The sequence below is a fragment of the Dermacentor silvarum genome, chromosome 6, assembly GCF_013339745.2.
Source record: "Dermacentor silvarum isolate Dsil-2018 chromosome 6, BIME_Dsil_1.4, whole genome shotgun sequence".
Lineage (NCBI taxonomy): Eukaryota > Metazoa > Arthropoda > Arachnida > Ixodida > Ixodidae > Dermacentor > Dermacentor silvarum.
The window spans coordinates 183237544-183254631 of NC_051159.1; the positions used below are offsets into that span (position 1 = coordinate 183237544).

General features: G+C 47.1%; 2 protein-coding genes across 3 annotated transcripts in view; both read right to left on the reverse strand.

Moving 5' to 3' along the window:
- Positions 1–1242: 1242 nt before the first annotated feature.
- On the reverse strand, positions 1243–3273 carry LOC125946370 (uncharacterized). The gene is made up of 2 exons (XM_049669208.1): positions 2917–3273; positions 1243–1718 (listed from the first exon to the last, which is right to left on the reverse strand). The coding sequence occupies exon 2, from the start codon at positions 1663–1665 to the stop codon at positions 1243–1245; it is 423 nt and encodes a 140-aa protein (XP_049525165.1). The 5' UTR covers positions 1666–1718; positions 2917–3273.
- Positions 3274–8061: 4788 nt separating this feature from the next.
- The window catches only part of LOC119456518 (leucine-rich repeat-containing protein 15), a 46537-nt gene continuing 37510 nt past the window's right edge, over positions 8062–17088 (reverse strand). For both annotated transcript variants that reach the window (XM_037718343.2, XM_049669928.1), the window contains exons 3-4: positions 11848–11981; positions 8062–11661 (exon numbers count right to left, since the gene is read on the reverse strand). In XM_037718343.2, coding sequence (XP_037574271.1) covers positions 11356–11661; positions 11848–11981 — 440 coding nt within the window. In that variant the 3' untranslated portion in view covers positions 8062–11355. The remainder of the gene's footprint in view (positions 11662–11847; positions 11982–17088) is intronic.

The window sequence follows — 17088 nt, forward strand, 5'->3', positions numbered from 1 at the left end:
TTCTATGTTTTGAACCGTTGTTGTCCTAGCTCTGACGAGGATATCTCTTAGATTTCTTCCCCGGCGATAGACAACTCGGGGTGGCTCTGTGAAAATTGAAGACAAACGTGTGCTCTGCTGAATGATATTAAAGTGTTTGGCTAGGATGTTGTTCACGTGCGGTAATGTAGATGAGTAGGTGAGGATAAGGTTGGTTTGGTTTTTCGGATGGCGGGGCTTTGAGCCAGTCAAAATTTCATTTCTGTCTAAGGCTTGTGCTCGGCTTATAGCATCATCAACAATACGTTCCGGGTAGTGCTTCGCCACCAGGGCCGTTCTGAGTTCCTTTGCATGACATTGGAAGTCTTTCTCGTCAGAGCAGATGCGGCGGTATCGGTGGGCCTGTGAATACGGGATGGCTTTCTTGCAATGTTGTGGATGGCTACTTTTGAAATGAAGATATTGGTGGCGGTCTGTTGGCTTTTTATATAAGGTTGTGAATATGCGATTATCTTTAATTTGTACCGTGACATCAAGAAAGTTTACAGCTGATTTAGAATAGCTGTAAGTGAAAGCGATTGACGGATGAACTGAATTAAAATCTGCTACAAATTTAAGGAGGCTTTCTTCGTCGTGGTGCCAAATAAAGAATATGTCGTCTAAGAACCTTTTGTAGATGAGCGGCTTCAAAGGTCTGGCCGCAAGAAAAGGTTCTTCAAGTGATGCCATAAAAATATTCGCATAATTAGGAGCCATCTTCGTGCCCATTGCCGTTCCGCTTATCTGGAGGAAGTGTTTCTCGTCAAATTCAAAGTTATTGTATCCTAGTACTAACCGCAGTAGCGTTGACAGCGTGTCCTCGTCTAGACTTACAGGCGTGTTTGCGTTCATGTAAGCGTTGACTGTCGCGCCAATGCCCTCTGCTTTATATATATATATATATATATATATATATATATATATATATATATATATATATATAATATGTGTGTGTGTGTGTGTGTGTGTGTGTGTGTGTGTGTGTGTGTGTGTGTTGTAACTGACCGTGCTCTGCTTCGGACCCGCGTCAGTTGCACTTGGCTCCTCCTGGAGGAGGCCAGACGCGTGTCGAATTAGCTCGTGAGCAGCACATTACACTGTGATGATCTCGGTTTAAATCATGGGACCTCAAAGAGGTGCGACGTAATGCTAACGCATATTTCTCTCGCATTTACCACTTAATCGCCACCGAATTTTCCTTTTTTCGTTTTCGCAATTCCACTTTCATAGCGAGTCGCTTAGCGTCTCTTGCCTGTAGGCTGTCTTGCAGCGCACAGACTCGCGCTGTGCTGGCTTGCGGCATCTGCGCTCGTAGTCCGCCGCCCGGGCCACGAGTGCCCACGTGTCCCGAGACTTGGCAAGCGAGGTGGCCAGCTGCGACGACACCTTGGCCAGCATGAGGAGCCTGATGGTGAAGAACAGGCCTCCGTTGAACACGCTCAGGCGTCGGGTTCCGAGAAGGGAACGGCCCAGCAAGGAGGCCAGCTCGAGCAGCGACGCGGCCACCACCAACGTTGCCGTGAGCGCGGTGTCCCACAAACGGGAGCGTCCTTCCGGCAGTCGGTCCTCGCGGTGCAAGGGGGGCAGGCAGCCGGACAGCCGGAGCAGCCACGAGTCTGAGCGGAAGCGGGCCTCGGCGAACGACATCCCTGCAGAACTCCCTCTTTAGAGCGGAAGCTCGGGCCCAACTCCGATGCCGCCTATTCAATTGAATGCGAAACGCAGAACTGCTTTTATGAAAGAACCGCTAGAACGATTCCAATGGAATTTATTGCATTGGAAAAGGAAAGCTCAATACTAGTGAATATATGACACTTCATTTTGATAGACGACTTGGAACTTCTTAAACAAAATTCCCGATAATCGGCAAGTTTAGAAAATTGAAGCACGAAGATTACAAATCCGTACTTCTGCCCCAAATACGGATATCGCAGTTCTGTGAACTGCATCTGTCAGAGCATCTGAAGCGCACGAATTAAGTATATAAATTTATAACTTATAGGTGAAATCATTACAAGGTTTACGAGGGTCTTGCAAAGGTCCTACTGACAGTTTAGTGGCATGTTTCATAGCGGTGTATCAATTTTGTCCGCTTTAGGGTAATTACGTGCTTACGAGCATAGGGTTGCTTACGTGATCCTTGCGTTATCTCGTTAAAATCGCGCCTCTTTTAGCCCGAATTGTTTCGCCTGAAGAAATACTTTCGAATCGCAGTTAGAAATACTTATATGTGAGGTGACAACATCCAGAAATACTCTCACACCATTTGCTACCCGTGTTAAATTTCTAGACTAGATTAAAAACTTAAAAGCGCATCTAGCACGAATCAGTTCTTTTATATTCGCATGTTTCCGCACTGAAAAAACTCATACTTGGCAGTTTTTCCGCCTCGCATCGTACGGCAATCTGTAAAACAGTCGGTATTGCAGAGACGGCGACTTCAATTTATTCACTTGAATGGATGCAGCCGCGAGCTTCTTGTAGGTGTTCATCCGCGTAGGAAGCACCATGCACAACGCGTTTTTTTTTTTTTTCTGAATTAGAGATGGCGACCCACTGGCACTTTTTTGCTAGATGACCACGCGGGACGTCACAATAAAGATTTATCTCGCTTGAGCGTCCAGTTTGGATTTATGAGCTCAGATTTCGTATATGTTGCGAAATCGAGACCACCTGCGAGACGAGCTAGGTTACGTGGAATGAGAAGCTGAAGCTCGAGCCGACAGGTAAAGCTTCGTCAGCCTCAGGAGTTGTATGCACAGAGCAGAATAAGTGATTAAGCTTGACACGCGAGTCGAGTAATTATGTCTGGAACCGCGCACCGTGCGTGAAGCCATATGTTATTTAATGGTATCTGTTGCGCAAAATGGAAATAAATCATCTTGAGGTATCTCTCACCTTGCTTGTTGGTTGGCCTGGGTGAACTGCTCAGAAGTGTGCCGTTGAAAGATGCAGCGCTGATCTGAGAGCGTGTTGCCAAGGCAATAGCAGCGACCCACTGATAAGAACGTTGTATTGCCGTTCAGGGTAAAGAAATGGCCGTGCCCAAAACAGCCGAGACCTTAGCTCCTAATGTAATTGCTTCTAGACATTTGTATACAACTTGCGACGGCTTTCTTTGTGATTCACGAAGATTGCTTTCAAAGTGATTTCCACTAAAGCATTGATCATATGTCGCCTCCTGTGAAAGGTTGATGCATAACATAATTACACTGCTGAGAACATTGCGAGAAAAGTGTTGCCACGGAAAGAAAAAGAAAACACGTATTGTCGTCGGCCAAAATCAATTCGCTCGTGTCAAAGAAACGGGCAGTAAATGCAAGAGTAGAATAATAATGTAGAATAACTATTAGAGTAATAGAATAACGAATAAGTAATGTGGCCAGAAACTTCATTACAGAGTAGCATATTGTCACGAGCCTCGAGAAGTAGTCTTGAAGGTTTTATAAACCGAATAGCAGCTGGATCTTGGAAACCGCCACCGTCGGGGCTGCCTCGAGCAGGGAAGGGGCGCGCGTTGTCTACAGAATGCCACCGCCACAGGTGGCATTATCTCCCCTTCCGAACAAAAGCATCGCCTCGATGCTAAAAAAAAGGCGTAGAAGACAAAGAAGGAGAAGGCAGGTAAAGCGAAAGTACAAAAAAAAAAAGTAAAAGCCTAACTTGTACTCGAGCTTCTTTGTTAACCTCTGAGTTTCTGCCCCAATATGTTAGCACCGGTAGAATGCAATGATTGTACACTTTTCTTTTCAACGACAGTGGTAAGCTCCCAGTTAGGATTTGGCAATGCCTGCCGTATGCACTCCAACCCAATTTTATTCTCCTGTGAATTTCTTTCCCGTGATCAGGGTTCCCTGTGAGTAATTGACCTATATAAACGTACTCCTTTACAGACTCTAGAGGCTGACTGGCGATCCTGAATTCTTGTTCCCGAACTTGGAACTTGGAACTCAGGACACGCAAAATTGCTAGTGTAGCTTTATTCCATAATAAAAGACTCATATAATGATAAAATTACACTGCAATTAGGCTGCCGTCTGTTTTGTGTGGAATACTCACTAAATCTCACAAATAAAATAAAATAAATAAATGACTATATATATATATATATATATAATACTCACTAAGTTCGTTAAGAATAAACTCAAGGAGAGGGGTCTCCAGAAAGAATATTTAGCACTAGATGATTTATCAGGTTAATCAGACATCTGAAGAATATGCCAAACCCTTATAAATTGCTATAATGCTTTTAATAAGGGTAAAAATTAGCTTGACACGTCACTATTACTCGTTACAGAGTCTATGAGCCTTTTTCATCACACATGGGATCCACATTACATGTGGCGGCGGAAAATTTTGCAATGTGGATTCACATAGCAGCTACACTGCGCCAAAAAAGAAAAAAAAAACATTTCTTTGCAAAACGCTCGTGGAGGTACGCGTGACCGTCTCGTACAGTCATCGTGATAATAGCAACAAAGGCGTTCGTGGTCACAGCCACAGACGTAGGTGTATTTATTGTCCAGCTTGGCAATACTCTCCGTCAAGTGCTGCGCTTGAGCCTTTTGCTATGTCGTTTTGACACTGAAGCATATCACCAAAAGCTGAGCAAACCGGTTTCACGTAAAAAAACAATAAGTACTCGTGCGACACTTTCTTACGGACTACGACAGGGCCCCTTTCGAGAGCACTTATAAAGTGCTCCGCGTCTTTTTTTTTTTTCTGTGCAACCGGAGAAAGAAAGAAAGAAAGAAAGAAAGAAGAAAGAAAGAAAGAAAGAAAGAAAGAAAGAAAGAAAGAAAGAAAGAAAGAAGAAAGAAAGAAAGAAAGAAAGAAGAAAGAAAGAAAGAAAGAAAGAAAGAAAGAAAGAAAGAAAGAAAGAAAGAAAGAAAGAAAGAAAAGAAGAAAGATTGATCCCACCTCAGTAACTCGTCATTTCGTGTGGAGGGAGACCAGGCGTACTTATCCGAGTGAGACCGTCTTGATCTCGCAGAGCTCTAACGGTGGAAGCAAAAAGGGCCAGGAATATGGCCGTCAATGTCATTTGATCGCTCGGTTACCTCCATAACATCCCTCCCACCATTGCTTTGCACGGTAAACGGCAGGAAATAACGAGACTTGGTGACACCGCTGCTTCAGTGACGCACGTTGAACTAGTTGCGAGTAGCCTTTCACCGGACTTGCCGTGCACGCGAGGTCAGCCCCCACGTAGAGCTGACAGATTCGCTGAAGTGCCCCTTGCGCTCATCATAGACGGTGATTAATGCGAAAGCGTTACGTGCACCCATTACGCAAAAATCCGTCGTCGGCGGCGTCGCCACCGAGCGATCGTATACCAAAAATGGCCGACGGCGCCGTAAAGAGTAAGAACACGTCAAGAATGCTTGGATTGAAGTCACATTTCTCAGTGAAGTAAATCAATGGCTTTGAAAAGAAAATTTTGTAAACGAATTCCGGTCTGGGTGGGTCACGGCGGCTCGTCGACTGAATGTGTGCCTTGTGCGTGCGTCATTGCACACGTTACGTCGCAGACTGAACGCCGCTGAGCGGTCCTTCGAGTTATGAACTCCTCGCGCGCAAGCGAGCGCATTTTGATTTGGTCTTACCAAGGCGCAGTTGAAAAGTACATTTCACCAAAGGGAATAATGCTTACGCAGTCTTAAGTGCCTCTGCCAATTTTTTACTAGTGATTTGTCTTAAATTGAAACGACAGATTTCGTAACACGCCACACCGTAAGAAATTGCTGTACAAAAAAAAAAGAAAAGAAAAAAAAAGAAAAAAAGCAACCCCCCCCCCTCCCCCCGGCCACGATACATTTTACGTCTTTTCTTCACGTATTAAAAGTAAAGGCCGCATTGTGGAACATTTTACAGATTTTCACTGCGACATCACCATGATATGAAAATGACAGACAAATAACCGACGTTTTACGCCCTATTACATGTAGATGAGGACACGCGTTTGATAAACGTTACAGAAAGGGCCCGTAAATTGTGTGGCGTTTCATGGAAGCTGTGGCTGTATGTGACCGGCGTGCGTGTACATGCGTGGCGTCGTCTAGCCGTCCCCTATTTGGACGTTATCAATAAGTTATACAGTTTGCAACGTATAAGCTCGGCCAATGTTGCTGAAATTGACAGTAAACGTATTCTGTTCATGCAGATTAGAGTGAGTCTGTAAAACAAAATGCACGAGTGAGATTGCAAAAGCATGAGCAGAAAATTCCGTTGAACGAGAAAACATGCCAGTTGGGACTTCTTTTTTTTCAACACTTTTCTTGAAAAGTTCGTCAGAGTACATATGAAATAATTAAATAGAATATTTTTTTTTCGCTTTACGGTATCAGTTCAACGAATTGAAAAATCTACTGCAGTCTGTGGCCTGCATATCACCGAGCCCAACATCGTGGGGGCACATCTACAAGTCCGCACGTAGCTGACATATTCCTTCGCGGGGTGATTCTCGTTTCCAGATGCAGAAACCGAAGGCCGACTCGGCAAAGCACCAGTAAATCAAGAACCAGGAAGGTAATGCTTGTTTGAGAGTTGTAACCTTTTATATAAATAGTGAATATTTGTATAGATACATATACTTTATTGTAGCATAAGGAAATATATATGTTCTACACAATAACGCTCACGACAATATTCCCGCATTTTATAGCAAGGACCATATCGTGGTGAGGGTCATGAGGCAAACGCAGAAGTTGTGAACGTGATAGACGAAACGCAAAACGTACACACTAACCGTCAGACGGCGCTCACTGTGCGGCAGCATTTTTCTTAGAATCGTAACAATAACTCCTGACTGACGCTAAAACAAACGCACAGTACTCGGAGTAAACGAAGTGAAGTAAATTAAATTGCTACGCATTAGCACCTTGGACAGCAAATATATTTTGAAACGGAAAAATGATCGATAATCTTATGCTAATTGTAATAACGAGTTCCGAGTATGCAGTCACTTTTATATTCACGTGCAATGTACGCACGCGTAGAAAGGCAAATGGTTTTTCAGAAAATTTGTTCTGTATTCCAATTTGGAGCCATCTTCGCGCTTTCTTTTTTCACACTAATAACGACTTACAAAGTCGCACAAGCTATGTGTAGACGCCATCTTAAAATTGGGTAGAGGGGTTGCTTACACAGCGTTAGAATATTGAGTTTAAAACGGATATCACATCTTATAGTGACCACCCGTGGCTACGTTTAGCATAAAGACAGCGATAGCAATGCACTGAATTAAACGTAATAATTTTTCAAGCTACCCGCCGCGGTAGCTTAGTGGCTATGACGTTTCGCTGTTCTCGAGGTCGCGGATTCTATATCGGCCGTGGCGGTCACACTTCAAGGGGGGCGAAGTGCACTCCTGCACTTAGATTTAGTCGCACGATAAAGAGCTAGTCAAAACAAATGCAGTCTCCCGCTACGGCGTGCCTCATAACCAGATCGTGGTTCTGGCAGGTAAAACCTCACAATTTAATTATATTGTTATATTTGAAGAGACAAGCTGGCACATGTTTGGATATTATACAAAGCAGTATAACGTGGCACAAGGCAGCATGATGCCGATTCGCTCCACTCTGTAAAGTTAGGAAATTCAACGCTACAAATAGCAAAGCTCTCATGCTAGAGCAAGAGTAATCAAGAGAAGTTAAGGGCTCGATATTTTTTTAGCAACAACTATATCAGGCCTAGAAGAACTTTCTGTGGGCCTAGTTGGCACATACTTGATGAACTTTTTAAAGCGCAAACAAGAGACAAGGCACATAAGGAAGGTCAGGCACAGGACAGGCGTTACTTTCAACTGTTTATTCCACAACGTCGTCATGAAATATATAGGCACATGCGCAGAAACGTTTAATGAAAAGAAAAAAAAAACACCATTTTCATGACGACGTTATGGAATAAACAGCGCAAAGTAGCGCCTGTCCTGTGCCCGACCTTCCTTTTGTGCCTTGTCTCTTGTTTGCGCTTTAAAAAGTTTATCATATACAGAAATGAAATGAAATTGGCCTACAGACAATGAAAAAAAGCAGAGCATACAGGAAATAAGCTTTGTTTTATTTCACATGTAGAAATAAATAAAAAAGATGTCTCAGAAATTATTGACGCGAGCTGATTGTCAAAGTAAACACCTTATGCGAACCGTAGAACTGCTTACGTCGATAACGGCATTAATGACGGCACAAGTTATCGACGACATGTTTCGGTAAACTGCATGACAGTGTGACGACGACGACGGCAGCACGAGCAAGATGACATGGCGACAACGGCGCGGTATACGACGCGACTACGCAATGACGGCAGCGCACCTGTTGTTTTGCTTACTCCACGGGGGTCAGATGTGCCTCCGACCATTAGCTTTAGGAACATGCCGGCCCCATGCACTGTGGGAGTCGGTCTAAGCGAAGCTGTGCTGAGCCGGCAAGATGAAACGGCGCATCTTGCCAGCTCAGAGACGTGTAGCGGTCTTTGTAGAGAAACGCGACACAGCGCTACCACCGACCACGGTATCTAAACCATATCTAAACTTTCAGATGCAATAAATCTCTCGCGCGACAGCACACGCGTCTCAAACAACTAGTATACACGACTCCCCGTAAGCCGCGCTTACGCGACAGCAGGTGCCCTTTGCATCGGCGGGGACCGTCCTGGCGTCGACCACGTAAAAAGGGCCAAAGAAAGCTTTAAGCGGGAGATTAAAGTCGAAGAGACAACTTGCCGTCGGGGGGAGCCGAACTCCCAACCTCTGTGACACGAGTGATGCGTATAACAAGTGAGTCAATGTCCCCTATGCTTTCTTTGGTTTCCTTCTCTGTTACTTTCATGTGAGGCAGTGTCAGCTGGCAATGCTTGTTTAAAATATGGTTGATTGTCGTTTCGAAGTATAGAAGACGCAAGCGTACGTGCCACATACATGTAATATTGACCCTTTCAGCGGAGCAGTTTGTTTTAGAGAAACGAGAAGGCGCTCACGGCGGCGCGCCATACCTCTCCTCAACGACCGCGCACGAATACGAAACCATTACCGCTTCTACCTTGCTTCTGTGCGATCAGCTCGGAAATGCAACCGAGTTTTCGCTAACACACTGTGTTCCAATCATGCTAGATTGAATCATGTGGATTGAAGACGTGTGCAGTAGCTGGCTGCAAAAATATAGTGACTGGCATGTTAAGGAATAGAATGAATCTGTGTGGCCAAGTTCGCGGACCGCTGCTGCAACTGTCCTAACGTGTTGCCTGCACTTCGTGATGTACGGCTTTCCTCGAGGATACAGAAATTTGCTCATCCGCCAGCCTTGTATCGCTAACCTTCAAAGAAAGGCCTTCATCCCCAGAACGTCGGCAAGAGTGAGTACCACTCGTTAAACAATGAAAAAGGGAGTAGCGCCGCTTCCTGTCATAGTAAGTTTCGCGCACGTTATCTATACACATCAGTCCCAAATGGCAGGAAAACTTACGCCCACTCTAACACCGACGTATCAAGAATAAGTGAATGGGCGCACACTTGAATATATGCGCACTGTATACGCACAATAAATGACGGACTACAGCGATGGCGCATGAATGGTCGAAGCTGAATGTTTCGTGACGGTCCACAAGAGTAAGCGAGTTACTAGCTGTAATATATATTTGGCTACAAGGTATTACAATGTACGAAACAGCTACGCTTCAAGCCTTAATAGTGCGCAGCAAGAACAAATCTGTCGGAACTGAGCACACCCGCGAGCGATTGGGCAGAAAATAATCAGATAGTGGCCACACCGAGGAACTTCACTGAGTCGGAAACTGACAAGCCACTGCTTAAAAATATTTGCCGAATAAAGAACAAAGAGCAAAACACACTAATCCTGACTTAATTCATGAGCGGAACGTTTGGATAGCTTGGAATACATATTTAGCTCCGCTTTTAGAACAAGCACTATATACGCTGCTTGCGCCGTTTGGACATAACTTAATCAGCTCCTAAAGCGCTTTTGTATTTTCTATGAAGCTGTGATTAAAGCTTCGTGTCGTCCAACTAGTCACCGTCTATGATATCTCCGAAAACATAGGTTTTCTAAGCCGCGCCGGCCTCATAATACAGTTCCATTGTAAACAAGGCGGCAACGGAGGCAGTTGAGGCAAGCAATGGACGCGTGACCACGTGATCAAACATGGCAGCGCCCACGGGATCGCCGCGAAAAGGGTCAATACACATGACGAATATAGGTCTCGTATATCTTGACAGACCGCCAGGGGCGGAAGAAGGAAACTCACGCTTCCGTCTAGTCATAGAGTTTCTCACTATAACACCTAGAGGGTAATCTGGCGCCACCGTCTATGCGAGTTTCTTAAAGGGCGCTTTGCCATCATGGGAATGACGGGATATGTGTCTACGAGGCTTGTGTTGGCTGGTGTTGTACGAGGCTTGGTCTAAAACGTGGATATGGCTGCACAAATAATGCGTTCTTAAAATAAAATCTTCATAAAAGGCTTTCATTCACACATATTACATCTTTCAATAAAGTTTACTCACCTACAATGCAGAATCAAGAGAAGAAAATTAAGAACAGACGACAAATTCCAAAGCGAGCGAGAACCTTGTCGTCTGTCCTCCAACTTTAGCGGCGAGCTGATACTTTTTACGTTTCATATAATTGTACATATAATAAGCCCTCAAATTTAAACAAAACATGTTTTTGTGTATATAAAAAGGCTAAAACAGCTTTTTACGTGCTATTTCAGCAGGAAATGAATCATTGTGACAGACGGAACGGTGCTAGCCAGGCGCGTCTTCATTCTGGATCTCCAAGAACGATGCCAATCCGAAGTCACAATATACCGGCATTCCCAAGCATACCACAGCGCAGTAGCGCCAGATTTCCCTCTAGGTAATCTAGTGAGAAACTCTATGCATCTAGAGGACAAATCTCTTCTACTCGGACAGTCATTAAAAATATTAGTGCCAGAATTCCGCATCTCCTGTTGAACTGAAGGCACGAACAGTTGTAAAAAATAGCGCGAATAAGCGAGAACTGCAAGTGGCAGTAATATTTCGACATGAACATCAGCACGAAAGCACTTGACACACTTAGAGACACCATTCCATGGCGAGTGAAAAATGAACCGATCACTCGTCGCAGTACACACAGAAATCTTCCCAAGCACACCGGAAGCGTCACTCACTGCAGTTCATAGAAGCTCTGAGAAGGAAAGCTGCCTACAAAAGTCTAAGGCACGGTCCACACTGCATGACAATGTTTGTCTCGCGCTTCAGGCGTGACAAGCACGCAGCTGTCTTTTTCTTATGGCCCATTGCACATAAAACGAAGCTCAAGGCACGCAGCCATATCACCATGCTCGTCCGAAGCCAAGCACAGCTGAAACGATGATCGCGAACGGGGCAGATGCGAAGCGTGGTGCCGATGACCCCGGCTTGTCGTTGGCGGTTGGCGACTTTTTGTCCGAGCCCGACGGTCGTTTTGTTTGCTCTTCTGGAGGGTGGCTGGTAGTTTCCTCGCCCGGCAGTGTCGTCGCCACCGGTCCAGGATGCGATGGCGATGGCGAAGTCGAGTAAGCTGGAATGGGTGGAAGCGCGTCCGGGTCCAGTGTCACGTGCTCCGGACAACCCAAGTCCTGTAGGCTCAGGCGCGTTACCTGCGGCGGAGACGCGTGCTTGAGTGTTTGCTGTGACAAGACCGCATTTGAATCGGCACACACCAAACGGAGACGACGTGCAGCGCAGACATGCACACGCCGGTGCATGCCCACGAGTAGGCTCCCTTTATACCCACGCGCGGGAGTGATCGCCTTTCGAGCACCTGCGCTGCAAACATTGCTCACCTTGCTTTTGCCGCGCGCCGGGTCGCTGAACTCGCAGCTGACGTGGCGCAGTTCACGGCGGAACTTTTCGCTCAGCGTGAGGTTCTCAAGCCGCAGGATCCACGCCAAGCGGCAGTCGCAGGTCAGCCGGTTGCCTGCGCACGGTAAGGAATAAAGCACGCGGTCTGATTTAACGCAGAGCGCTCTTTCACGATCCGCGAGCATGTTCCGTTCTGCATGCGTGACAGCATGCTGATTGACCGAAACACGCGCATGCCGCTTGCAGCAGCAACGTTTGCGTACCGAAGCTCAAACGCTGACAAGCAGTGGATATTAAGGAAGCCATCTTTTCTTGTAGCATTAGTTTGGTGGCACAAATACCAGGTAGCCTTCACTGAAACTAAATGTTACAGGCTATCGAAGTACAATTGCAGCATCGCTGACTGGAATTAATTAAATTTAACGTTTTTATTGCGATAGAAATTATATGGACACTTCTACCGGATTTCTGCCGTCGCTGTCGCCGTCGCCGTCACCGTGAGGTTCCCTATAGATAAAATCTTCGCCGCGCGCCGTATGCCCGAGCGGAAGCGTGCGGGGACGCGCGCTAGGAGAGCGAACGCACTCAATCTCCCACGCGCAAGCAAGGAAGCTGAAAGCCAGCGCCGGAGGGAGCAGGGGGGGGGGGGGGGGAGGGGGGCACTTCTCTGCCAACAACCGCGCTCGTCGCTCGTCCGCACAGTCTCTTATCTTCTCTCCCACGCGCAAGCAAGGAAGCGGGAAGCCAGCGCCGGAGGGAGCGCGGGGGGGGGGGGGGGGGGGGGCACTTCTAGGCTGCCAACAACCGCGCTCGTCGCTCGTCCGCACCGTCTCCTATCTCCACACGGCTCTGACCTTTATGCACCGTGCATTCGCCGCTCAGTTTGCGTTGAAGCGATAGACCGCACGTACCTTCGCCCGCTGCTGCAGCGTATATATGCGCTTGCTGCCAGCGTTTTGACAGTCGTTGTCTACAGTCATTCAGTGTGATCTATTCATGTTTGTTTGTGCGCGCTCACACCACGCTTGTTCAATCAGTTAGTAATAGTCGGGCCACATTTTCCAACGCACGCTACACATGCAATGCTGCCCGGGTCGGCAGTGCAGCGCTACAGGTGTGTCCCTTCGAACGCGCTGCCCACGGGAAGCGCTTCTCATCAACACCACCGTTTCACACGCGCCTCCTCGTGGTCATCGAGTCTCTCTTCATGTCGGTCTATTTACGCCACAGCACACCTGCTTACTTAATCAGCTCATGTTTACTACAATTCATTTGCTACCAAAGCCGCTCACCTTACTTCGTATGACATTGCTGTGTTGCTATCGCATTCATTGCTTCACCCTTAGGGCGAAACTGTGACATTTTTTTATTATTATTTAACGGGGGCATCAGAGTACATGCTACGACTGGGAAATAAATCCAAGCGACGGCGACAAGCAAAGCGACGAGCGAGAACAAGTAGCGACAAACTGCCATTGTTGCGCGATCGAACCCGATCGCGCGGTCTTCCCTGCGTCTTCTCTGGGCCTCAATAAAGTTATTATTGCGATAGCAATTTTATGGACACTTCAACCGGATTTCTGCCGTCGGCGTCGCCGTCGCCGTGAGGTTCCGTATAGATTAAATCTTCGCCGCGCGCCGTATGTCCGAGCGGAAGCGTGCGGGGACGCACGCTATCACGGAGAGCGAACGCACTCAATCTCCCACGCGCAAGCAAGGAAGCGGGAAGCCAGCACCGGAGGGAGCGTGGGGGGGGGGGGGTGGAGGGGGGGCGCACTTCTAGTCTGCCAACAACTGCGTTCGTCGCTCACCCGCACGGTCTCTTATCTCCACACGGCTCTGACCTTTGTATGCGCTGTGCATTCGTCGCTCAGTTTCCGTTGAAGCGATAGACCGCACGTATACCTTCGCCCGCTGCGGCGTATGCGCTTGCTGCCAGCGTTTTGACAGTCGTTGTCTGCCGTCATTCAGTGTGATCTATTCATGTTTGTTTGTGCGCGCTCACACCACGCTTGTTCATCCAGTTAGTAATAGTCGGGTCACATTTTCCAACGCACGCTACACATGTAATGCTGCCCGGATCGGCAGTGCAGCGCTACAGGTGTGTCCCTTCGCACGCGCGCTGCCCACGGGAAGCGCTTCTCATCAACACCACCGTTTCACACGCGCCTTCTCGTGGTCATCGAGTCTCTCTTCATGTCGGTCTACTTACGGCGCAGCACACCTGCTTACTTAATCAGCTCGTTTACTACAATTCATATTGCTACCAAAGCCGCTCACATTACTTCGTATGACATTGCTGTGTTGCTATCGCATTCATTGCTTCGCCCTTAGGGCGAAACTGACATTTTTCACTCACTCATACTTCTTGAACTAACGCAGACGAGCGACAACGGTCCAGGAGCAGAAAGGCAACTCGCTTTATTGCCACGAACGACTTGTACATATAAAAATGTCACAGTTTCGCCCTAAGGGCGAAGCAATGAATGCGATAGCAACACAGCAATGTCATACGAAGTAAGGTGAGCGGCTTTGGTAGCAATATGAATTGTAGTAAACGTGAGCTGATTAAGTAAGCAGGTGTGCTGCGGCGTAAGTAGACCGACATGAAGAGAGACTCGATGACCACGAGAAGGCGCGTGTGAAACGGTGGTGTTGATGAGAAGCGCTTCCCGTGGGCAGCGCGTGTGAAGGGACACACCTTGTAGCGCTGCACTGCCGATCCGGGCAGCATTGCATGTGTAGCGTGCGTTGGAAAATGTGGCCCGACTATTACTAACTGAATGAACAAGCGTGGTGTGAGCGCGCACAAACAAACATGAATAGAACACACTGAATGACTGCAGACAACGACCGTCAAAACTCTGGCAGCAAGCGGATACGCCGTAGCGGCGAAGGTACGTGCGGTCTATCGCGTCAACGGAAACTGAGCGGCGAATGCACGGCGCATAAAGGTCAGAGCCGTGTGGAGATAAGAGACGGTGCGAGCGAGCGACGAGCGCGGTTGTTGGCAGAGTGGAAGTGCGCCCCCCCCCCCCCCCCGCTCCCTCCGGCGCTGGCTTCCCGCTTCCTTGCTTGCGCGTGGGAGATTGAGTGCGCTTCGTTCTCCGTGATAGCGCGCGTCCCCGCACGCTTCCGCTCGGGCATACGGCACGCGGCGAAGATTTTATCTATAGGGAACCTCACGGCGACGGCGACGGCGACGACGACGGCAGAAATCCGATTGAAGTGTCCACATAATTGCTATCGCAATAAAAGAACGCTATGACGTCACAGGGCCGTGTACAATCTTTAATCGCACGATATCACAAGACGTCACATCAAAGTTTGCGCTACGACACTTCTGTAAATGATTGCACACATAAAATAGTGTTGCCATAACTGCAGTATGACTCGTTTGTTATTGTTTGGATTGCATTTCCTAATCTGCTGCCAACGTTTCAAATTGAACTAGGCTTAGCGCGGCCAGATACGTACGCCAGAAGGGGCACATGGGACACATGAACACAAGTATATGTTTTTCTCAAAAAAGCAAGTGAGCTGAAAGTAGCGCTTCGTGTGTCCTCTGCCGCTTCTTGTGTCCGTGTATGTCAGTGCTGAAACAGACTCACTATACGAATAACCAGCTGGCCCTAGTTATCATCCTGACTGAAAGTTTCAGATCTTGCTTATCACAATTTCGTGTTTAGCCACGAGAGTTCTTTTGTGGCCTCAACTGAGCGGCTTATGCGTGGTGCGTGGAGTTTCGCACGATAAGCGAACATTTCTGAGCGGACAAAATGAACAGAAAAACAGTAGAGAGAGAAATAAAACTTGGAGGACGCTTAAGCTTCGCCTTTAAGAGTAGAACGCGATAGCATTATCGGGATCCGTTCGCATTGCATCGTTCGCATACGACAAGTAGACTTCATTCACTGCAACACCGAACGTGGGAAAGCCAGCTTACAAAGACCAAGCTTACACCGATCCCCTTAAAGTCGGCTTCACTTTTAAACTGAAATGCATTATTGGAAAGACGTTTTTCCAGGGGCAATATAAGTGGTCTTATATTAAAATGTGAAGGAACTAGCACTTTTTTATTATTTTATTAATTGTTTACTATTGCTCCGACGTGCGCAGGTCTGGTAGAAATGTTTCCTCGTAGTATAACTAGGTTTTCTCGTACATTCAAATTACAATCCGACGGCGAATCCGACGCCGAATGGTAAAGTCGTACTTTACCATTTTCCGGACGGATTTCACTGTGAGAAAGTCAATTTTTGTTCACCAAAATCTTGCACCACGTGAAGGGCCTGCGCGGTCGATGTGGTTGGATGATTTTCTCCGCCACCCGCGATCAAACGCCGGTTTGCCGACGCCAGATTGTCTGAGACACGGGACCCTAAACGCTATCGCGTTAAATAGCGACAGCGGCGGCCAAACTCTGCGCTCGCTTCTGTCGCGTTCGCTTGAAGGATGTTAATGTTTTGGTGACACCAACGAAGAATACCACGCTGACTTGTCACATGGGTCAGCGCCAGCGGCTCCAACACTATATAGCGTGAAGTCATGCTGCCGTGTTGCAGACTTCCAAGCCACGCAGGGCCGCCGGCGAAAGCCGCGTTGTCTCTTTTCCACGAACTGCGGCACCCTGAACACTCTAAAGGTTCAATCACACTAGGCCGACATGACACCGATTTTTGTCTGCCGACTGTTGGCGACAGCAGTTTACAGGACGGAAAACGCTGTGGCTAACGGTTTAAAGGAAGGAGAAACACTGTCGCCACGAGTCGGCAGACCAAAATCGGTGTCATGTCGGCCTAGTGTGATTGAGCCTTAACCCTAGTAGGTCGTATCCTTGTCTTTTTCATTTTTATACTTGCTGTCTGCAATGTTCTTTGCGCAAAAAGCGCCATCCTTGCGGATGTGAAATCTGTCTATTAGACTGCGTTCCGTAAAGGTATTGTTGCCCCCCCCCCCCCCCTCCTCATTTTTTTTTACATAACAAAGGCTTTTTTTAACATGTTCAGCTACCGTTCACGAGTACCTAGTTATATTATATTTTCCATATTTTTCAACGCTTCTACTGCTAAAATTGTGTTGCTTTACATTGTTTCTTTGTATCTGTATGTATGCTCTAATCAGCTGCTATGTACACCCCCTATCTATGTAATGCCCTCTAGGGGTTTCATAGGTATATATTGAAATTAAAAAAAAAACAATAAAACCAAGTTTTCTCTTCC